Here is a 24,092-nt window from a genome sequence, read left to right on the forward strand (position 1 = left end):
CCGTCTTCTATATAACTTCCCATTAGGTGGTTGAAGACAGCAGTAAGATGCCTCCTTACCTGCACAAAGGCAGCTTTCAATCTCTCCTCATATGTCATGTGTTCTGGCTCCCTCATCATCTTAGTGACCATCATCTGGACTTGCTCCAGCATGGCAAGGTCTTTTTTACACTGGGAGCCCAAAACTGGACACAGTGTCTGGAAGCAGTCTTATACATACTGAATAAAGGGGACCAGCTGTCATTACTTCAAGGGCATACTGCTGACTTCTTGTCTTCCAGAACTTCCAAGTCTGTTTTTGCTGAGCTGCCTCCTCTCCTGTCAGCTTCCAGCCTGTACTATTGCATGGGAGTATGCCATCCCAGGTACAGGACTTTGCATTTGCCTTTGCTGAACTTCATGAGACTACAGTCAGACCTTTTATCCAACCTGTTCAGGTCTCTCTGAATAGTAACCAAGCCCTCCAGCATATCATCAACTCCCTTTAATTTGATATTATCAATCAACTTGCTAAGGCTGATTTCCATTACATCTTTCAGATAATTAATGAAGACATTGAGCAGTATCAGCCTGGGAGAAACAGCACTAGTAACCAGCTGCTGGCTGGACTTCATACTGCTGATCACAGCCCTTTGAGCCCAGTATTTCTTCCAGTTTTCCACCAGCCTTGTAGTGGGCTTATCCAAACCGTACTGTGCCAGGGTGGCTACAGGAATACCATAGTGGACAAAGCTAACCTGATTTGCTGAGTAGTATTGTGGTTGTGGCAGAATACTTACACCCTCTTGACCACAAATTTTCACTTCCTGCTTATGTACCATCTGGTGGATCTCCTTTGAACTGTTCGAGTATTGTAAGGTAGCAGAAAGCTTTTCACTCTTTTTTTTTTTTTTTGGGGGGGGGGAGGTTAATCTCCTGCTAAATTAGTACAGCTGAAGCGCAATTGCAAAGGGTCCTGTGAGATGTGGAACAAGTTCAGGAATGAGTGGAAATAAATGCTCGCTGGGTGCAGGAAGGAAGGAAGAACTTGAACAACCAGCAAGCAGGGTGCCTTAGACTGCCTTGGAACTGCAGTCTCACAAGCCTAAGTTAGGTCAGAAGCTTCCTGTATATTCAGCAGAGGGTCCCAGGTGTGGTGAAAAGCACCTCACATTTCTCTATTATTATAGAACATTGCCGAGACTCTTACTGTAGGCAGCAACACTAGATGCCTATAGCTGAAAAGCTTAAAAGTACATGCAAATTTACTGCATTTCAGCTGAGGGAGCAGTAACTTCAGCACTTCCTAGTAATATATCTCTAACTTGATACATTTCAGAGGATTTGCTCAAAATCTTCATATAGAGAAATGAGTATATCTTTCTCCATGTCCTAAATATGAAATCACTGCATAAGTGATCAGAACTCTGTCATGTTTTGTGGGGAGGTAAGGTGGGAGGCTTCATTTAAATGCTGTGTTGCATAAAGGATTGATTTTTAGTCATGAACTTTTGGAACTGCAACTTGATTTTTCAATATCCTTCAGTACATTCCTTACCTTAAACAAGTGTTATTAAACATGGGAACTTCCATAGAAATGTATTTTTTTAAGAGGATATTAAAATTATTACTGAGAACTACTAGGTCAACCATATTTACAAGATGCTTGTATTTAAGTTTGTGGGTCAGTATATTTTAAAAAAACGTTTCCAAAACTGAAGACATCTTGAATAGTGCTTCATAGTGACTGTTGTAGATTGCTCACAGTATCATCATATATATACAGTACCTAATGTTTATTTGATTATTTAGCCATACTATAATGTGCCTTAGGCTATGAAAGGATTTCATTCATGGTATTTCAGGTGATCTCTCAAACTGGACTTTACTTTTCATGTGTGGCTTCCTCTTTGGAATGGCTTCTGAGTTCCCACCTTTCCAAATAATAGTGCTCGCTATTTCTGGTTCTGAGCATAGATTGCTCATAAACTCTGTGCGTAAACTCTTTATCAAATTTCGATTATTTGATTAGTTTTAAAGATTCATCAGTGATGCAGTCTGCCTAAAACCAATCTTTTCCTTCTATTCTTATTTTCAAAAAAGTTGAAATCCTTTGTTAACACTGAATGCTAAAACCCTGAGCAAACTAGGCCACCTAGTGGGTGTGAGGAACTTAACGAGCGCTGTCAGTCATAAACCAAAGCCCAGGTCCAGAAAAATACTTGAATGCTTAAGATGAAGCAGGGCAGAGTTGCATGCACAGATCCATTACTGAATTCGTCCCTCTGACCCTGCTGTAGAAATGGGCCTCTGTCTGTCACGTCACATAAGTAATTTTGAAAATGTTAGCTATGTGCATAGGTTGGAACATAAATGCTGTGTTATAATCAGTTTTCTGTAAATTACTGTTACCATGCATTGATCATGACAATAGGAAAAGATTGGAGCAAAATCTTATCTGAGTTTTTGCAACAGAACATTCTGTTGAAAGTCTCCTTCTAAACTTCCCTTTTTAACAAACTTGAAAGTCCTTCATACATCACTGGAACCTTTGCCTTGTTCAGACAATATTTACTACTTTTTTTTTTTTTACTTTGTAGGCTTTATGCAGTTGGTGGTCGAGATGGAAGTTCTTGTCTTAAATCAGTAGAATGTTTTGATCCTCATACTAACAAATGGACCCTCTGTGCTCAGATGTCAAAAAGAAGAGGTGGTGTAGGCGTAACCACCTGGAATGGGTTCTTGTATGCAATAGGTGGTCATGATGCCCCCGCATCAAACTTAACATCTAGGCTGTCAGACTGCGTAGAAAGGTAATATCCTGATGAAGGCGTATCCTGCTAGTAATTCTAATAGTGCTAGTCCATAGACTGATTTATGGAAAGAGCTGCAAGTAGAAACCCAGTAAAATAGCCATGTTATTTTTAGCATGAGCACAGGAAACTTAGGTATAAAAGCATACTGTGTAGTCATATATGATTCAAAATGTTGCCAAGACAGATTATCTAAAGTGAATTCTTCCTAATGCACGTAATCTAGAAATTTTTTTAACAATCTCATTGAGTGAATTATGATCAATTACTGATAACAACTTTAGAATTTAATGCTTTTAAAAATGGAGCGGAACTTTTCAGATGAGAAGTCTGTATCAGTTCATATTGTAACTTTTAAAGGAGTTAACAGTCAGGGTTTGTGGATCCTTATATCCTGTTCTTTCCTGTATCCCCTGATAACACTGGCAAACTGGCATGTAATTCAGTCATTCCAAAGTTGGTATGTCTTTACATAAAGTTATTAATGAATGACTGTATTACAAATTGCAGAAGCATGTGTGATGCATAAAATAATTAACAATGACAGTAAATACTTCATAGTGCACGGCATTAAGTCTTCATTGGCATTTCAAGTATTTCTGAAATATGCTTTCTTTTTTTTTTTCCTTCTTTTTTCCCCCCCAAATTGTAAAACCTCTTTCCTTTCCTGTTATCTCCCAACACTTAAAATGATTCTTCATCACCCATCTTTTCCTCTTTACTAAATTTCTTTAGGCTGGGAGATCTGATTCACCCTCTACCAAAAAAAACCAAACAACCCCACCAAAAAAAAAACCCCAAAAAACCCAAACCAAAATGGTTTTTTTCATTAAACCATCTGTCTTTTACTGTGCTGATGGTTCTGATGATATGGAGCTATGATTAAAGAAGTGCTGTAAATTGTCTTAAGGGTTTTGCATTTCCCCCAGAATTTTCTCAAACTTTTTTTTTTGCTTGGTTTTTTTGTTGTTGTTGTTTGGTTTGGTTTTTTGGTTGGATGGTTTTAGTTTGTGGTTGGTTTTTTTTTTTTTTTTTTAAAATGGTAGTCTTTCATGGCAATTAACTCTTTTCAGTACCACACCCAAATTCAACAGCATGTGCTTTGATATGTAGTAGTTACGCTTAGAGCAAGCACTTGCTCTACTACCGTATAGCAGCAGAACTGATTCTGGAGTGGTACATTTAGACATACAGTAAGAAAGGTAGTAAGAGCAGCTGTACGTATATGTATGTATTCCTGTATGGAAAGCAGCACAAAGTAGATACATAGCTAGTACTGACTCTGTTACCAGATGACTAAAGAAACATTTTCTGAGTATTTGGGGGAAGGAGTCCTTTGAAATTAACACCCAAATCTGTGCTGACCTAAGAATACCTCTTTCCTATTACTTTGCAAGCAACAGTTTTAGAGCATAACACACATTATCTTTTAGGTATGATCCAAAAACAGACATGTGGACTGCTGTGGCCTCTATGAGCATTAGCAGAGATGCAGTGGGAGTATGTCTTCTTGGTGACAAGTTGTACGCTGTTGGAGGATACGATGGTCAAACATACCTTAATACAGTGGAGTCTTACGATCCCCAGACAAATGAATGGACACAGGTATAGTGTCTGATCAGACCATACACTGCTATTTATCTTCTTATTTCAAGTGTGCCTCTTTTTACAAAGACAATTCAAATAATGCTTTAGGAAGCACTTTCTTACTAGTCTGTTGTAAATCTTTTTTTTTCTTTATCTACCATATTGAGATGATTAATCTTGAACAGACAGTTGTTATCTTCTAATAAACTGCCCTTTTTTCTTTGGCAAAAGTATAGCTATTTTCTTTCACAATTTCAACTACTCTTAATAAAATGTATTGACATGTTCCCCAAACTGTCGTAAAGGGTTCTGTTTACATTACTTCCTATTCTGAAGATAAATGTCAATTGGTTTTAGCTCTAATGTGTCTCTCAGCAAGTTTATCAATTTCTTCAAGGTTTTAGTCATCTTTTCATAACTAATGCCTTCTTGATGTGAATGCTATATGCAGACTGTCTAGCTCAGGTGTCCAGTTTGTACCATAACAAAGGATTCTTTTTCCTGTAATACCAAGTAATTTTATCCAAATTTTGGGCCAATATGCTATTTTTTTCAGTCGCATTAGCAGAGTGTGGGTGACATTGCCACTGCTGCAGCTGTACAGCTATTATTACAAGTATTAACTAAACACTGTCAGATTTAGGAAAAAAAAATACTTACAGCTGACTGCATTTATCTCACAGATTATTTTTTTAATTATTTTTTTTTGCTTACAGGTTGCACCGTTGTGCTTAGGAAGAGCTGGAGCGTGTGTTGTGACTGTAAAACTGTAAATTATTTTCTCTATGAAGGTGACATTCTCCTCTGTAGACTCAGACGATTTCTTTTTTCTTCAAGCAAACTACCAGTGCACCAATAAACATGAGGTGCAGGATATCCACCATGGCAAAGTGTTTGGTCTCAAGCTAACATGTACATGTTGTTCTTACGGACCAATATTAAGCACTTTTTGAAAAATCATCTTTGTTACCGATATGTTACAAGAATTCTATTTGTGAGAAAATCAGCTGCAACCAGCCAGTTGCCTGCAGAGGGCTTCTGTTTAGGAAGTGCTAAGAAATGAGTGAACTCATTAGTGAGCTCACTGTAATAATCGAATATTACAGATCCAGGGCTTTGATCCCCCAAACATGTAGAGGGATGAAGCTATAAATGGATACATTTCCACTGGTATAATTGAGTCTATCTCTTGGTGAAACAAGTTATAGGATTGGACCCTGTGTGTTTAATTTGCCTATAAGAAACATGTTTTGCTAGAGTTATCTGAGCTATTACAATGCAGGCTGACAAACCAATGCAAACCCTTGTAAATGGCAGGCGTAACGCCTGCCTTGGAAATGAAGTTGTGTATTTGGTGAATCTTTTGCACTTTTATCATCATTCCTAGTTTGGCAAACTTTTTATTTAACCAAAGCCTTATTTTAAATATTGTCGTCTTATGCTAGCAGAAATCTGCTATTTAATAATTTCTGCTGAGATTTCTGAGATGCAGAACATCATAGCTTTTTCTCTACTTTGGTTCTTGTATTTACTTTGCCATTTTTAAGGAAAAGTCTATAAGCGTGAGTTATTGGAAGAATTCAAAAGTGTGATTAAAAGTTAACCGATTTTAGTTTAATGTTTGCACTTTGGAATTTTTGAAGCATTCCATTACATCTAGACTAATTACATTTTACATGAGGCTTTGCACTAATTTGAAAAGTATAATTTTATAAGATGAAATGAAACAATTGTCTGTCTGTTCAGTGAGGTTGCTTCAAAATGTGAAGGCCCTGATCCTGCAAGATGCTTCACTGCCACCAATTAAGCATGTTCAGCATCTTACAGGAGAGTTGTGTGTGCCTCACAAGATTACATCAAATCAATTACCTTGTTTAACAGTTACCTAATGTTTTCAGATACTTTATAATTTGCTTTTTTTTGAGCCCTGTGCTGTTACACAGAATTGCTTTGAAGGGTCTGAATGTTCTCGGAAAGTCTTTTTGTATTTGCTTTTCTGTGCCTTGTTCCTTATGTTTTCAAAACAGTAGGTAATACCTGTGTGTTTGTAACAGCAAAGGGGAAGATGTGAGCTCCGGGAATGTTTTTCAAAAGTTTGAAGCGTCTGATACCCAAAGTCTTTGTACATTTGTAATTTTAAATGTGTTAATGCTCTCAGTGAATTATTTATTGTTTTAAAACAAATTACTAAGCGCTGAACCTATGTGATGAAACCTGCACTGTTTGCAATTGAATACAGCTAAACCTAAATGCGGTGTTGCTGAGTTAGCGCCTTCTTTCTCGGGCTTTCATAGTGCCTTTTGTGTGCCTGCAGCTAAGACTGAACAGTCTCACTAAGAAATGTGATTTTTACCGCTCTTGTTGGACTTCTGGGTTTAGAAAAACTCTTTCCCTCCCACTACGGCCTTACACGCAGCTCCCCCCCATGGCCCCGCCCGAGTCCCCCGCCCGCCGGCGGAGGGAGGGGCTTCCTACGGCCCCGCCCCCGGCCGTGACGGCGCTGGCCTTCCTCCGCCTTCTCCGTCTCCGCGGTGACGGCGACGCCGTCGGGGGGCGGGGTTTGGCTCGCTGATCGGCCGGGAAAGGGAGGGCGGCGCATGCGCAGGGGGCGGCTGCGTAGCGAGTGGTGGGCGCGATGAAGGTGAGTCTCTTCGGCCGCCGTACGCGCGGGCGGGGCGGGCCGCCAGGGAGCCTCGGCCCCAGGGCGGTGGGGTAGAAGGCGGTCGATCGGGGCCGTGGTTCCTGCTCCGTGCTGCACGATGCGGGTCGGGGGCGTCGAGCGGGGCCCGCTCACGGGCGGGCGGTGCTTGGGGCGGGAACCGCCCGCTCGCGCCGGCCTCCAGCAAGTGGGCTTCCTGAGGGGAGCCGAGGCCGCGGGAGGCTCGGGCTGCGGCCAGGCTGTGGCTAGGCTGCTGCTTCCCGCGACAGTTACCTGAGCCACCGCGTCAGCCGCGGCCGTTACTGCCGCCCGTCGTCTCTCTGTAACGTCTTCTGCCGCCGTGTCGCTGTGCCTTAATGCTGGCCCTGGCCCGGGGAGGGGTGTGAGGAACCCTCCTCGGGCAACGGCTAAACGATTGGGGCAAAAGGAGAATTTCCTACTCAAACCCCTGAGGCGGGTTTAGTTTATGCGTTACTTTACAGTGAGAGCCTGAAGACCTGGAGCTGACCTGCACTCCCATAATGATTTTCTTTATCGTTGATTTATTACAGTTTTTATTAAATTTTTTTTTAAAATCAAACATAATTGTCAGATGTTCTTTGTGCTTTTGGCATGTGGTGCTCGTAATTTAACACTTTTTGTGAGTAAAATGCAAATTTGATGTGAAGAATGCCTCAGTTTACCTTCGTCTGAAAGAAGGGATGGGTGGACCTTTGGCAAAGGCTTGAGTAAGCCTGCCAGGCAGTTGGTGGACGCCAGATGTTGGTGATTATCTGATAATGTGGGAGGGAAAAAGTCATGATCGCAAGCTGTGAAACAAAGTAAGTTCTGGGCTTTATCTTCCACTGAAGTTACAGAAAAATCTGTGTAGGTAGTGTGCAAGGAAGAGGAATTTGAGAAACTTTCTCAGTTGGAAGTCAGAATCTCTTTTTACAGTTGAGTAGCTTTGAGGTCTCAGCTTCTAAGACTCAACAATTCAGAGAGGACAAAATACTTACATGTCTTTAAAACCATGGATGTTGAGTCTTCTGTATTTTACATGCTAAGGATGCTTTCTGGTCCCAGACTTTCCAATGAAATTCAGAGAACTAACCATTATGGTCTTCAGATATGAAGGGGAGAGTCTCATGCAATTTTTTTATTCCAGTAACTCTGTAAGAGAAAAAATAATAGTTGTGATAAAGTCACAGTAGTTCTCAATGCAGACACCCAGCACCAGAAACTTCAGGTTTTTTCAGCACAAACCAAAAGATTTTTCTGTGGAATTTAGGTGCTTTGGTGCATTAGAATCACCCAGAAGTTGTGTTTGAGGGGTGGGTTTTTCATTCCACAGTACTCACAGTTGCTAACATGTTAGGAAGTTGTTTATTGTTATATCCCTATGATTTTAAGATATATAATTTCCCACTTTTTTTTGTGCCTCCCAGCAAGTATTCAGTCTATTAGAAAAAGCTTGGTCTGGTTCCCCTGTGAAGTTTGCTTGGCAGAAAACTTTGGGAAATTTCCTTGCTGTAACAGGGTAAGAGTACAAATATTTATTGCATTTGTCTGTAGAAATCACTGATGATGAAAGGGAGTTACTCTATGTGTTAATCTTTTTTAGAGGTGATCATGCTGTGAAAATTTTTGATCGTCATGGTCAGAAGAGAAATGAAATCAGCTTGCCAGGGTAGGTACTGAGGTTTAAATTATTTTCTTTGTTATTTTCTTTTAAATGTTTATCTTCTGGTGAGGTGCTCGTACAATGTGAGAATTTTGTAGGAAGAGATGCTATCTCTGGTGAACATATCTGGAATGGAATACAAAATGATGAGTAGATATGGAATCTGAGACAGTAAAAGTTGAACTCATAGTTAGCTGTCAAGGATTGTCATAAAAATATATTCTCCTACCCAAAGCACTCCTTATTAGTAATTAAATCAATCAAAGATGTTAGAAAAAGATCTATCATATTAAGAAAGAACATAATGAGGTTGTATGCAGTATATGCACGTCATGCTGATTGTGACTGTGTTCTTGCTGCTGTCAGTTTTCTCATTATTTGTTGTCATAGCCTTACAGAGGAAAGGTATCCTTTTAGTTTAGTGCTGTTGCTCGTGTCACTGGCGTAATGTATATAGTGGCATTTTTACTTTAGGTCAAGAACATACTTCTGAAGTGAATCTCACTGGTTTTCCTGCTTATCACACTTGGCTTACATCAGAGAGTCATGTTGGGGTGTACGAACTGGATTCCTTTCAGGTGAAATTTAAAAAGTGGTGTAATTTGGAAGATGCAGCGTAACAGCTAAAAGGCAATCAGTCCATAGGAACAGGCTAGATATGGCCCAGAGGAAACCTCCCTAGGTGCAAACACTGTGACATCAGGTTGTCATACCGTTTTGCTCTGTAAATCTAATTTTATTGGGCACCATTGCTACCCGATACAGCAATAGTTTCATTTGTGTACTTCTCTTTTTTTTTTTTTTTTTTTAAATTTTACCTGTTCTTAGCCTAAGTATTCATGCAAATTCTGGATTTTTTAATTTTATTTCTAACAACCTGATTCATTTTGATTAAGGTGGAGCCCTTAGTCAAGGCACAGTTCCCACTAAGACTTTAAATCTGAAGCCTCTAATCTAGAAGTCCAACTTTCATTTCTGAAATGTCCTTACATATCCCTGGATCATTGGTAGCTATGAGCCAGAATCACTTAGCTCCCCAAGAACTCTCTAGAAATCCACTTTCGCAGTTCATGGTAGTTGCCACCTTGCACCAAACCAAGAGATTAAATTCTCATTGTCTTTACCAGACTCACTTGTATCTTACTGACCACCAATCACATCTTGCTGTCTTGTTTCAAAATCCCGTTCTGGTTAGGTGCTGCTCATAATGTGGGCTGGCTATGTCAGCATCTTCTGCTTGGTGGCCCACCTGAGTCTGCAGTGTATTTAGCACAATGTATGAAAAATGCTCGTTCTCTCCAGCAAACTGCCAAAAGTGAGGAAAGCTGTATGGAATCGGTGGTGATCTCTGAGAAGAGCTTGTGTTGGACTGGGGATCATCTACTGTCGTGGGTTGGTGAGGGTGGTGTGAAGGGGTGTCTGCCTTACTGGTGGACACTGATAGCACTACCTTGTGCTATCACTACGGATGTGACCCTTTCCTTCAGGAAAATATATAACATCTAAACCAGTTTTAAAATAATATTGTGTTCTCATGGCAAAGCAAAGAGCAGAAAAGACTTTTATAATAGCCACATATCCTAAAGGCTTGTCAAAATAATTAACGTCTGCTTATCATAGTTTGAATAGTACTGACTTTCTGAGGCCCGCCAGCAAATCTTATACCTAGGTTAGGTAGTTCTCTTGAATTCTGATTTTCAACCTTTTGCTGTGATTGAAGAATAAATTCTCTCTAATTATTGCTATTAGAATAAAATTCATTTTTTGTGATACACAGTTTAAACAGAAACAAGTGTGCTTATATGGAGGTTCTACCCCTCGGGCCAAGCTTTGCTTTTTTATTTGTTGGTTAACGGTTAACCAATGGCAATTATTAACTGCTAGAGCTCTCCTTGCATGAGAATGGAGTTCAAACGTTCCCTGCTATAATAGTTAATGTTATAAGCATCTTCTTACCATTATGTTGATAGAATTTGTTTTGTTTACTTAGTAATCTACATTTTTCCCTATTTTTTTTCCTTTTTGTCCTTGTTATTCCTGCTCTTGTTGTTCTGATTGGCTGTTAAGTATTCATGGATGTGTTTTGGGAATACTTAGTGTCTAGAATAAGCTGCTAAGGTTTTAAAAAGGAAGCTGGAGAAACCAGAACTGAAGGCTGACTGAATTAGTTTACAGCAATTTATGTTTCAGTAGGATACTTCTGAAATTGCTTGCATTAGGAGTTTTCATTTCAGTGGTAATGAGAGTGAAATTTTTCACAGAGATACCTTTTTAACCTGAAACTATCAACTTACTTATCTAGAAGGAAAAGAGTGGTGCTAGATGGCATAGGTTCTTAGTCTGCAGTATATGGTGCTTTAAATATGTGTTGTAAACAACACTTTCCAATTCACTAGAGACTTGTGAGTAAGTCTGCTGTCCCCTTTGGAACTATTTGCAAGTGGAGGTTTTTGCTGCTTCTGCATAGGTTTCTTGTCCAAGTTCATTATGCTTGTTGAACTATGAGAAAAATCATCCCAACACTGAGTAGCCTCTAACAAAATAGAACATTACAAGGGATTTTCACTGAAAATCAAGGTGGCAGTATTTCAAGGTACTAGAATGTAGGTAGCAGTCTCTTTTTTTATGACCTTCCTTTCAGCTTCTGTCATTTCAATGAGATTTGAGTAAGAGCGTGGTTGCTATAAAAGTACACTTTACAGACAAAACTGCAATCTGTCATGGGTTTCTTTGGGAGGGAAAAGGAAGGGCAGGGACTTCAAATGAATAATTCTAGCTGTTTCTGTACACTTACAAACATCTTTTAACATTATTAGTGAAAGCTGGTTTGTTGTTTCTTTTTTTTTTCTTCAGTAACTGTGTTGCTATGGACTGGGATAGAGATGGAGATACTTTAGCAATAATCACAGACAAATCTAGTGCCATATTTCTGTGGGATGCGAACACAAACAAAACAAGCCAAGTAGACAGTGGCATGAGGTAAGAAAGTTTTTTTTAAAGTGTGTCTGTGAAGACTGGGTCCACTGTGGCTTGTTGATGTGGAGGATATTTTGCAAAGATCCATCTTTTTATTGGAGTCCTCATAGCATATATGCTGTTAAACTAATATGCTACAGTTTGTTGCTAAATTTTGGTGTGATTTGCTGGTTTTGAAGTGTTTGTTGTGGGTGGGGGTTTTGGAGTTGATAGGGGTTTGTTTCTTTTTTAATTGTCAACAGTGCCAAAGTCCCCAGAGAGCTTCACTTCAATGTTTCCACTTTGTGGTAGCAACAAGGATGGGTGAATTTTTTGTATGTCTGCACGAGCTGCACTTTCTCCAATGTATTTCACACAAGTAAAAGGGAGCTTAAAAGTAAGGGAAATTATTTTAGTGATGCTAGGATTTTTTTTCCCCTTGACTTTATAAGGGGACTAAAATGCTATTCACAAAGCAGACTGGTTTAGAATGGGAGGAGATACCTAAGGCGATCCTACTTTAAGGTTCAGATCCCTACTCTTCTGAATTTGGATGCAGACTTAAAACTTTCCTGAGGCCTGCATAACAATCAAGCATTGGGTTAACAAGTTTGGTTTAACAATTAAACTTTTAGATTCTTTGAATCTATCCACTAAACTATTTCACTCTACGTAAACATTCTTTCTGCAGGAAAGAGAGTGGAAACCAATGTCCCATGTTTGTTAGGGCACTCACCTGAACAGAGAAACAGCTGATTTTGGATACTGCTGCTATTTTATTTACTTGAGACAAACACTCCTTCTGATTTAACCCTTCATTTCTAAATTTCCTTTGTGTATGGGTTTTTTGGGGGAGGTTGTTGTTGTTTTGGGTTGTTTTTTTTTTAAGTAGTCAAAGACACCAAAATTGAAGTGTTTTATCCATTAAATTAAAAAAGTTCAGTTCAGCTGAAAAATTAGGGGTTGGGGGTTATGTTGGTTTCTGAGGGTGGTTTTTTTTCCAGATTCAGGTTGAAAACTCCATGGCTGGAATATGGAAATACTCCATATTTCTATTAACATGTACACTTGTGCTTTGTAAAATTCATTTGGAGTATTGGCTATTTGATTATGGGATATTTCCATATGTTAGAGCCTGGTATCCTATATGGGTATATTGAAACTGAACTTAAACTGTACTGAAACAAAAAATAACTTCTATACAAGTTATTCCACTCCTGAAAAAGTAAAAGAATTGCCACTTTGCACAAAATACCCAGTGACTTAACCTATATGTGATTTAATGAAGTTATGTTTTGAAGATTGTTTGTCAGTAGAATGTTAAGTCACATGTTAGTAAACAGTTTCAAAACAAGCAAATGATGCTACATACAAATGAGAAATTTAAAGTGATTACTTCTTCCTACTGTCTAATTAATTATATGTAACATTATATAGGCATCTTGTTTAGGTATTTGCGGATTACTCAGTTATTTCTTAGTCATTACATTTTTGTCATTTATTAGTTATTACATATTGTAAACAGTATGCCTTTTTAGCACAGATGTTATAATGATTATTGTTTATGATATTTTCTGGTGTAATATGTCAACTTTGGCATTCAAAATATATTTTTTTGGTAAAATTTTCCCAAGTAGGGGTTTGGGGTTTTTCAGATAGGTCGGTTTTAAACTATAGCTACTTATACAATCAAAACAATTTAAGAATATGTATATACACGTACATTGCACCTATTTTTCATGTGTGAACAAATATTTTGGGGGAAGAGTAACTTGCCAGTATGCAAGCAAAAAAGAGCATAGAAGGTACTTAGCAGAATGGAGTATGTGGTTATTGCAGTTCCTTCATGATCCTTCTCTCTAATATCAGAGGTAAATTGCTTACTGGAGGCACTCTCACTAGAACAGTATATGTCAATTTAAGCACCTAATCCTTCTTTTGTCACAGTGTTATTGCTTAAGCAGAATGAGCACTAAGACATAAACAGTGTGGTAACCAGGTTTTTCTGATATCATCTTCTTTTTGAAATTAAAAAACCACAAACAAAACCCCTCATATGCAAATCAAGTTATATATTGGAGGGCATTTCATCTGTCAATTAATATCTGAAATTTGTTTGAAATTGCTATTGTATGCGTACAGTAAAATCTAAAGAGACGGGAGAGGCATTGATGGAAATAACTGCACTAATTAGAAAATTCTGATTAAAATTGTTTTGCTTAAGAGGCTTTTTTTAAAAAATGTGATGTGTAGTATTTATCTGTGTACCCTTAAATATACACCAAAATAGGCCTTGCTGTATCTGAAACTTCAGGTTAAAATGGCTCTAACTTTCTTATTACATTGACTAGAACTAGACCTATTCATCTGGAGTTGGCTGAATTCATAGAATTATTGAAGTACAAAAAAACAATGCATAAAGTGACTGAAAAATTTCATATACCTTCATCATATCTTTGGGTGTTTTTTAAAGCTGCATGTTTGGCCAAATTACCCATGATTCCATCAAAGACTGTTGATGTTTGCAGACACATTTCCATTTGTACGAGTCTTATTACATTACTTCATACAACTTTTATTACTTTCACTATTTGGTGCACACTTAAATAATTCTATACTTGTTGTAGAAAATATTTGCTTAATTTAAAAATTCTGCTTGGTCTGTGTGATTTAATAGAACCTCAAAACAAGTATACAAAATGTTTTTATATGTAAGCACATGAAAGGAATCTCTGCTATACAAAGTAAAATTTTTCTTTATTTTAGGGATGCAATGTCTTTCGTATTATGGTCTCGAGTTGGAACTTTACTTGCTGTTGGAACAACAAAGGGAAACTTACTCATATATAACCGTCAGACTTCTCGCAAGATTTCTGTTCTTGGTATGAAATTTGGTTTGAAACTAAGCTTGCACGTGAGAAAGTGTAATTTTGCTAATATACTTAGATTCCTTTTTAGTTCTGTATATGAACATGCAAGTTAAAAATGTGCTCATACTCAACTTGCACCTTCTGTTTTGTTGTACTTACCAGAGTGTTTTTATAGTACAGTAAGTTAAAAATATATATACACATACCTGATACTGCCTCATGGGAAACTTGTGTTATCTTTTCTTGTGGTTGTTCTTGTTGCTAAGTTACTTTTTCTTAGCTGCTTAGAGTACCAGAAAGGTTAAGGATATAGCACAGTCCCCAGAAATTTGATGCAAAGAAATGGAAGAACAGGGGCTGTGCAAGTTCCTATAAGGTCAAAAGACTTCCATCTGGGAGTAGGAGATTTAAATTTAAAAAAAAAAATTACCCTTGAATTTGTAATTGCTCTGATAAGTTTTTTCACATTCTGAGAATCTGTATTTGAGTGGCTAAATAGAGCATATTTCCATCTCGGATTTTTTTTTTGTGGTTGTGTTCATTTGTGTTGTATAGGTTTCTTTCTTTTTCAGGTAAGCACACTAAGCGGATTACTTGTGGCTGTTGGAGTACTGAAAACCTTCTGGCTCTAGGCGGTGAAGACAAAATGATTACTATAAGCAATCAGGAAGGGGATACTATAAGACAGGTAGTATTTATAACCCCCATTTGATTTTAAGGCATACATAAATACTCCTGGTTCCCAAGAAAGCCGGGACCTATGGGAGTTTATGCCTTTTCAATCCTGCTGCTTTAAAGGACAAGGAGCCTTTGGGAAACCCCGTGTAGGATGAGGCATACCTAAACATCTGAGCTTCTGTGTTATGTTTCGTGATTTATGATATTAGAGTCTCTGCAATTCTGCTGTGGTGCTGCCTAAACATGCCTCTCTCATCCTTGATCCTGATTTGTATCTCTGTTACAAGAGAATCCTATGAGTGCCATCTTAGGTTGACTTCCCCAGTAGAAGCATGGGACAGCTCTCGTGACTGTTTATAAGGTCTTTAGGAAGTGCTTTTAGTGTTAGTTTTGCTTTAGATTGGTTAAACAAAGATCTTGCCTCTGATGTGCAAGGATTACTCCTAGGCTGGACCACCATTGCATTGTTGGGAGACTGATTCCAGTGCTTCCTCCAAGCACACTCAGATTCTCTAATCAAATGTTCTGTTTACATACATCACAGTCCTTCCAAGCAATGACAATTGCTGCATCGTGTGCACGTGAATATAATTCACTTTTTTAACTTTAATGAACAGTGTTTCACTCAAGATTTTCAAAGAACAAATCTTTAATAGTTCATTTCATATGCTTCCATCTTTATGTCTGAAGATCACAATTGGAGAAGAATAGCCTAATAAATTTATTGGTGTATGTCTGTGCTTTAAACTAGCTGGCTTACGTAGTAGAAGCAGTACAGCTGAGACAGCAGAGACCTAAGCAAGGCTTGCCTATGAGGTTTTGTAACCTCATATTGACTACAAAAGCAACTAGATTGCTGTCACTACCTAAACCAGATCAGGCATGTCCATATTAAAATGCATTGTAAATATTTAACCTGTATGCTTTATTCTTGGTCTTCCTTCTTTGAATTTGCATTGAAGTGACCTCATTTGTACTGCTTTAGATAGTACTGTCTGTATAATATCATCTTGCAAGTCTTCTTCCTCATCTGGATCATTTCTTCTCTATTTAGATTTGTATTTCTGTCTGTTTCATAGATATTTTTTCAGTATATTCCATGATAACGTCATTATGATGACAAACTGAGGTCATGTTTCTTCCAACTTTTTTCTTAGTTTTGATACTACATGCTATAACTCTATCCTTAACACTAAAATGTACAGGGCAGGAATAATGCAATTACTTATCATCAGTATTTGCTACACTAACTGTTTATTTCTCAATCTGAACTTCTTTCTTGCAGACCTCAGTGAGCTCAGATCCCAGTGATATGCAGTTCTCAGTTATGAAGACTGATGAAAGAATATCAACCAGGGAAAGCACAGTAAGAAGTCAATACAAAATACTGCAAAAAGTGTTAATCTGATGTTTCAGGGTTTCTGCTGGCAGCCACTGTGGGCCAGGAAGCAATTTGTTCCTCCTTGATTTAAAATTTGGTGTTGAAGATTTTTTTTTCTTTTCCAAAACTTTGCTTTAAAGTAAAGCTATACCCCTTTGTTCATTAAGGATGTGTTCATGAAAAGCGCAGTGGTTAGCAATATGGCAGATCAGTTCTGCAGTGGTTGTTAACAGATGGAGATGTGTGCAGGGACTTAAAGAAATACATACAATATAAATATAGAACAGTATATGCAATGTGGCAGGTGGAAATGCAGCAGGATTGTCAAAATTGCAGAGATGGTGCCTTTCAGAGGACAGATTTTCAGCTGTTGAGTTTTGGGAACAGATCACTGTTCTCTAGGTTTTCATCTTATGCAAACCCCAGCATCAATGAGAATAAAAGCCCCGGTGTGAGTCAATCTGGTGTGAGCATTATCCTGTCTCTGTCTACATGGCTACAGTTTCATTGTCTTCATTGTCTTCTTGAATGAATCAAAGTCCATCAGATAGGTCAATGGTGAAGTACAGAAAAATGGGGTAATGATAACTATTAGCAGAGCAGGTTATTAAAGGATCAGCAATGAAATACCAAGACAAGACATAGAAAATCCATGGATAGAAAGGTGGTACTGTGTTAGAATTTTTCCAGATCTATACACTTATATGATGTAATTAAATTCTCATAATCAGATTTAATCTATAGAGTATAGGTGTCAAGAAAGAATTTTTCCCCATGTTTACATTGACAAGGACCTGTAGGAGTTTTTTGCCTCTCTACATGGAGTGATATGTTTTCTGCTTCCTGGAGAAATTAAATTAACAGATATTTCGAAAATGCAGGAACCGAGGACTTCAGCCTTGATTTCTTCTGCTGCTTCCTGGGCCATGCGATAGCCCAGGCTTTGCAGACTTTTTATTACAACTCTCAAGTTTGCTGTAGAATGTTAGGGAACATTCTGTAGTTCTTGGTGTTTGTGCTTGGATGGTCTGTCAGCAGCTCTAAACTACATAGCATTTATTGTCTAGGTGTCTGTTGGGAGGGGGGCTTGGCTTGATATTGATCACTTCCAGGCTGTTATGACATCAGAAAAAAACCCCAGACAACTGTGAGTTGGATCAAAATAAGTAGTTACTAGAGTTAACATCTTGCTAAGCTGCTTCTCCTTGCTTTTTCTAAAATGAGTAATTTACTCTTGCCTGACAATAACACACACTCTAGTAATAAAAATAATCTTCAAAAAAACCTCCAAAGTTCAACCTGTCTTCCATTATGAAGTCCAGCAGCTGTATGGGATTCATCAAATAAAATGCACTCACCTAGTCTGATATCAAACTGTAAATATTGCATGTTTAATACACACTGAACATGCTGTTTCATTTGGGAATTGTCTTTCTATCTTTGAAATCTCAGCAAGTTACTTGAGATAGCAGTGTTGTGATAGTCTTCCCTTCCACCTCCCAGATAAAAATTCTGTGGATCAAAACCCCCATTGTAGTTCAGGTGAGAGTAATCCAACAGGATAACTCCACGTAACCTGCTGCCTTTCATCTGAGGAAATCGAGCTGACTTAATGCTGCCGTAGGGAAAAATCTGAGATGTGTGTTCTGCTGGGCTTACGTTTAGATCTCTGAACCACTGGCTCACAAGGGGAATATCCTGAAAATCTCTTCCACTATTGATAAAGATTCAGAATTCAGATCCATGGGTTTCTTAAGGATTATTTAAAGTCATAAATCTCATCTTTTGGTGAAGATGTAGGGCCTTATTTTAAAGTGATGCCATTCTTATCAAATTAATTTTTCTTTTCATTCATTGGCAGGTAAGTGTAGTGGTTGGCAAGAAGACTCTCTTTCTTTTTAATTTGAATGATCCTGATAACCCGATTGATCTGAAATTTCAGCAGCCTTATGGCAGTATTGTAACCTACAGATGGTGAGCAGAACTTTCTTAATGAAGCATTCTAGTATTAACAAGCTTAAGATTTTCCCAGTAGTTCTGATAAATGCTGGAAATGAAATCTTATATCCCTTGCTTACACTGTATTTTTCTTGGATGTATTGTAGCCTTTTTAATAATTCTTTTCCAAACACAAATCTACATTTTGTAATTGTTTTACTTGACAATTCAATGGTTATAAAAGCAGTATTTTCAAATATAATCGCTGTAGGTATGCTCAGCTTTAGAACATTAATACTGTTGCTGTCCTGACAGTAGATTAAACTGAGGGTTTAATAGGTTGTGTTCTGTTTGGATGAGTTAATGATGAAAGAGCTAGGGGGGAGTTGTATCCTTCAGCTAATTTGTTGGTTTACAAAGTTGTGCAAAGTTCTTGTAGCCTCCCTGCCTGTATTCCGATTGGTAATATTCCTTTGAAGAAATCCGAAGCTAGAAGTTTCAACTCAGTACCCTAAAAGTAGCTGTACTGTTTCTGTATCTTTGAATCATGACACCTTGTCTTTTAATGCCTGTTCAGTCAACGTGGAATTGTCATTTCTTCCTTTACACTACAACTGTGTAAGAAAACCTGTAGCTATATGCTTCTTAATTTATGGCCACAGCTCTAGCAGGGCATACCTGGGCTTTTTCCCTTGCAATGATTTTTCTGCAACTAAGCTGATTGTTTGAATTCATTCTTACATGCTGTAACTATTTCTGCCTTAACTTCATTATTTCTATTTGACACTATGAAAAGTAAACAGACTATTCACAAATACAGATGGTAGCTTTGGTACTTCTGCTGTGTTTGCAGTAGTAGGCCTCAAGGCCTTTTAGCATAGCTTTGGTGGGATCAAGTCAGACAGAACTTTGAAATGGAATTTTCCATCTTCTGGCATGCTTATTCCAATGAAGATACCAGAGGTCTTTCTCCTGGCATCACTGCCATGTATGCAGCTTGCTGAAAGTAAAGCGGCGTTATAGAATGTAAAAGAGAGAAAAAAAGATGGCTTATGAGTGAACTCTGGCACAAACATGGTTTTGTCCTTTAAGAATCTTTGGTTGGTTTTCCCTTAATCTATTTAATACTATATTGTTCTACATTATATATATAAATTCCTATAATTTGATTATTTTTCCTATTAAAGAGAGGCACTGACAGTTACCCCAGCAGTCTGAAAAAACATGCACTTTGCATATTGCATAAATAGGCCTCTTAATTGTTGTTTCTTTTGTAACAGGTACGGTGATGGCTACATTATGATTGGTTTCTCACGAGGGTGTTTTGTAGTCATTTCTACACACATTCGTGAGATAGGTCAAGAAATCTTTCAAGCTCATAATCATAAGGATAATCTAAGCAGCATTGCCATATCACAGTCGTTAAACAAAGCTGCATCATGTGGAGACAATTGGTAAGTGGTAGTTTTATAAAGAATGGAATGCCTCTCACATAACTGTAACAGTTAGGCATTAAAGCTAGGCTCCCTAAGGCTTCAGGGCTCCCTAATAAGTCAGTGCAGAGAAGGCGAGATGAACTGCTCTGTGGAACTGCCTCTCTGCCTAAAGTTAGGAGAAGCCAAAATATCTGCAATTGGAATTAACTTTATTGTAATGAATTGTAAACAAAAAAAAATTACTTCAGCTTTAGTAGAGAGTATTGCTTTTGATTCTTTCTTTTTCTACCATGTTACTTGGCTACAAAAATGTCCAAATTTCTTTATGATTTATTCATTGAACATAAACAACTGCTTAGCAATAGGAGAATAAATCATTTAAAGCTGTACTGAGCATGCTGATATGCTGGTATCCTCCTCCCTCATGTTTGGTCTTACCTGCAATCTAGACAAAAGTATAAATGTGTAAGCAATTAAGGAAAAAAAAAATAGATTGGAGTTTTTCCAAAATATGTTGTGCATATGATAGAATATCTCCTTTAGCTCCTTGTATGCTACTGCCTGATTCTGTGATATCTGAATTCTTCAGCGAAAATCAAGCTGAGCGATGGTAGGAGTCAAACCGTTGTCTGTCCTCAATTCTGTGTATGACCTTAACCGACTGGTGATTTATGACACTTGCACGTAAAGAGTGGTACAACTGTGAGCAAAAGATGGTGCAACTTCAAGCTATTGTACAATGAGTATTATTTCTTTAAGGGGTTCTTTAGCATATATTGAGAAACATGACAGCATAAGTAAACTCTCACTCTGTTCCTTTTTATGTGAAGCAGGATTGACAGCTAGTTTTTTGCATCTGTGTTTCAAGCAGTGTTTGTCTATCAGGAATGTGGTTTTAACCTAACCTGTATTGTAACAGGTCAAATGGGAATAATAATGTGTGTTTCCCACCCCTGAGTTCTTTCAAATTGGATTTGTGCCTTTTCCTCAAATTTTAGTTCTCTGAGCAAATCTTTTTGTACAGTGACAGGGAAATACTACTTAGAGTGATGGATAACAATGAGTGTGTGTTGCTCTTTAGGAAACAGAAGGCATTTTGCATTTGCGCTCTATTATTTGCTCTGTTAGGCTGTCTTGATTGGGTTGGGTTTCTTCCAGTTTAAGATGACTGAGATTTATATTAGTGAGAATGACTGTTTTTGTTTTAGCATTAAAATCCATGATCTGTCCGACCTGAGAGAAATGTACGCCATAATAAACTTGGATGATGAAAACAAAGGTATGTTAATAGTCTCAATGAAGACAGACAATTAAATAAACCAGAATTTTGATGGTGACTCTGTTTACATGAGTGAAAGTACTGTTGTTGGAAAAACTGTGTAAATATAGAATTTATCATAAATTCCTGCTTTCCCAACTTGTATTCATTAGGTGACCCATAGCAAAATGGGAACCTATTGTATTTTTTATAGAGTATAGAGAAATACAGCTCTCAGAATATTTGATCAGTTAGTGTTTTGGTTTTTTGAATCTGTAATACAATATATTCAGATTACTAAAATAATCTACTTAACTGGTTTCTGCTTCTTTCCATGGTTTTTTTGGTGGATTTTTTGTGCTTTTCAGCATCTCTTGTATTGACATACGATATCTAATCTGTTCTCATCCTGATATACAGGATTTGTGCCTGTGGGTTCCAGAACATTGTTACAAGTCTATGTTCTTGGGTAATGAGTTAACACCATTATCTCCTCTTGTAGTGTTTGTAAATACTTCAGTTATTGTCAAGTCTTCACTCTTAGGAAAATGCTAAATTAGTAAAATACGAGTTTGGTTTAAGTGATTCCAGTTAATCTTGGAATTATATTAATTGGTTATGTTTGAGTACATTAGTACGTATATTCCTAGTTAGGAATTTCTACCATTTTCACATTTTAAAGCAAAATAATTGTTTGTTGATTTCAGTACTTAAAGGATTTTTTTTTTTTTTTCCCAAAAAACTTGTGAATATTTTAGGTGTAGATCAGCTGGCTTGGACAGATGATGGACAGTTGCTGGCAGTATCAACACGAAGAGGTTCCCTCCATGTTTTCTTGACAAAGCTTCCAATCCTTGGAGATGCTTGCAGTACACGGATTGCGTACCTCACTTCTCTTCTTGAAGTTACTGTAGCAAATCATGTGGAGAGAGTATGATAACCTCTTCCTTTTAAACTTCATTTAGATAAATAAGTGAAGTAAGTATTAATAGTGGATGAAAATTGTTTTATTTTGTTTCGTTTTCTTACAGGAGGTACCAGTCACAGTCTCTGTTGAAGTAGAGCCCAGTTTTGTTGCTATTGGTGTTTATCATTTGGCTGTAGGAATGAACAATCGGGCTTGGTTTTATGCACTTGGAGAGAATAGTAAGCATAAATTTAGTTCTCTTAAAATAAACTACTGCATCATTGTGTCCTATTTTATGAATTCGGTATTGTGTTTAGCAGTTCTGGACATTCCACATTGTACAATAACAACGTGACTTGCCATATGGTCCTGATAGGACTGGATAATGATCTTCACAAGCTGTAGTTATGACAAGGCATTGTAAATAATAGGAATAAAACTTCAGGTTCATGGTGTTGGTAATGAAATGTAGAATGTTTCTTTTTTATTTTTTTCAGATCATGTTGTTAACCAATGAAGGACTTTTAGGCTTTTGAGACATTATTTGACTGTGTCTTTAAACACTAAGTTTGGCAAAGTATGTAGGGACTGTATGATCAGAGGGTTTAAATTCTCAGTTTGGTAGATATTCATGTTGTTTGCCTGGGGTAAGGTAAAATTGTTTATGCTATGTCCAGATCTTGGCCAGTGGATTTAAAGCTTTCATGTCTCTCTAAGCATCACTTTTTTTGACTAATAATAAATTAATCAAAACTGTAAGAATACTAGTCAGAGTTGCATAGGAAAAGAGTTTCTCTTGTACTTTCTAACCAGTTCTCTGACTGCTAAGAAGAAAGTCTTTTTACATGTGACTTGTCCCCTCTCTGCTTAGTTGTGAGTTTTTCACATCTGGCTACTCAGTTGCAAATTTAGATGATGATAAGTGAAGACCTATATAAAATCAAAATATTTTTACCTTTTCTCTTCTGTTTGAATTCTTTAGATGTAAAAAAGCTTAAAGATGTGGAGTACCTGGGAACAGTAGCAAGTATGCACCTTAATTCTGATTATGCTGCTGCTCTCTTTGAGGGTAAAGTCCAGTTGCATATGGTAAGAGCTCTGGCAATTTGGAGTGCTGAACTAATGAGTTGATCTAAGCTGAACAAGTCAATGTAATTTTAAAAATGAGAGAAAATGGTGTGACCTTCAGTTAACGGAGATAATTTTTTTTTTTCTGGCTATTTAAAATATAAAGCTGAGTTCCTGTAGATTTTAGAAATACAACCTAGTCTAGAACAGGGGACGAAAAAGTGCTTTCTTGTGAACTATTTGAAAGTTTTATTTTAAAAGTCTCTGTGGGAATGTGACATAAGCAGATGCTGGGTTTTTAAAGGATGCACATGCAAGTTTGGTTTTGTCACATTTCCTTACTGTTTGATACAGGCAAAACTATGATACCTCATTCTTAACAGTGGAGTTTTTCAGTTCATTCTATTCTTTATATTTAGATAGAAAGTGAAGGTTTGGATGCTCAGGAAGAAAGAGAAACTCGACTATTCCCAGCAGATGATGATAAATACCGAATTTTGTGCCATGCTTTAACCAGTGACTTCCTCATATATGGTACAGATGTGAGTATTACTTCTGTTTTTAAAAATCTTTTCGATGGAATGTATTTCTATCTGACTTATTTGGATTTTTACTCATACTTTTAGCAAAAATTATCCTTCTGAGATGTTTACAGTGGATTATTTTCTATGCAAGAACTTTATGCAAATACAGTCAAAATTGCTTCCAGCTTCCTTCGCTGTTGCATTTACGTGAGATGCATTGTCAGGAAAGTTAAGTTTTGCTTTTACTAATGTTTGTTGCAAAACGCTGATTTTAATAGCAGAATTTAATTCTGTTGCATTAGTGAGAGGGTTGGCAATCAAACTGTCTTCCAGATATAAGAAAAAACATAGCACTTGCCTTGCAAATTTGTTGATTT

General features: G+C 37.5%; 2 protein-coding genes across 10 annotated transcripts in view; both read left to right on the plus strand.

Annotated features, from left to right (window-relative positions):
- Positions 1-6,634, plus strand: part of KLHL5 (kelch like family member 5) — a 60,166-nt gene extending 53,532 nt beyond the window's left edge. For all 8 annotated transcript variants that reach the window (XM_054824926.1, XM_054824928.1, XM_054824929.1 and 5 more), the window contains 3 exons: positions 2,579-2,791; positions 4,225-4,396; positions 5,095-6,634. In XM_054824926.1, coding sequence (XP_054680901.1) covers positions 2,579-2,791; positions 4,225-4,396; positions 5,095-5,151 — 442 coding nt within the window. In that variant the 3' untranslated portion in view covers positions 5,152-6,634. The remainder of the gene's footprint in view (positions 1-2,578; positions 2,792-4,224; positions 4,397-5,094) is intronic.
- Positions 6,635-6,963: 329 nt separating this feature from the next.
- WDR19 (WD repeat domain 19) overlaps positions 6,964-24,092 on the plus strand; it is a 47,302-nt gene continuing 30,173 nt past the window's right edge. For both annotated transcript variants that reach the window (XM_054823271.1, XM_054823272.1), the window contains exons 1-14: positions 6,964-7,019; positions 8,465-8,556; positions 8,641-8,706; positions 11,554-11,679; positions 14,422-14,537; positions 15,098-15,213; positions 16,489-16,569; positions 18,446-18,558; positions 19,803-19,976; positions 21,167-21,237; positions 21,975-22,147; positions 22,248-22,362; positions 23,106-23,212; positions 23,611-23,733. In XM_054823271.1, the coding sequence (XP_054679246.1) occupies positions 7,014-7,019; positions 8,465-8,556; positions 8,641-8,706; positions 11,554-11,679; positions 14,422-14,537; positions 15,098-15,213; positions 16,489-16,569; positions 18,446-18,558; positions 19,803-19,976; positions 21,167-21,237; positions 21,975-22,147; positions 22,248-22,362; positions 23,106-23,212; positions 23,611-23,733 (1,479 nt within the window). In that variant the 5' untranslated portion in view covers positions 6,964-7,013. The remainder of the gene's footprint in view (positions 7,020-8,464; positions 8,557-8,640; positions 8,707-11,553; positions 11,680-14,421; positions 14,538-15,097; positions 15,214-16,488; positions 16,570-18,445; positions 18,559-19,802; positions 19,977-21,166; positions 21,238-21,974; positions 22,148-22,247; positions 22,363-23,105; positions 23,213-23,610; positions 23,734-24,092) is intronic.

This window comes from Grus americana, chromosome 4 (assembly GCF_028858705.1).
Source record: "Grus americana isolate bGruAme1 chromosome 4, bGruAme1.mat, whole genome shotgun sequence".
Taxonomy (NCBI): domain Eukaryota; kingdom Metazoa; phylum Chordata; class Aves; order Gruiformes; family Gruidae; genus Grus; species Grus americana.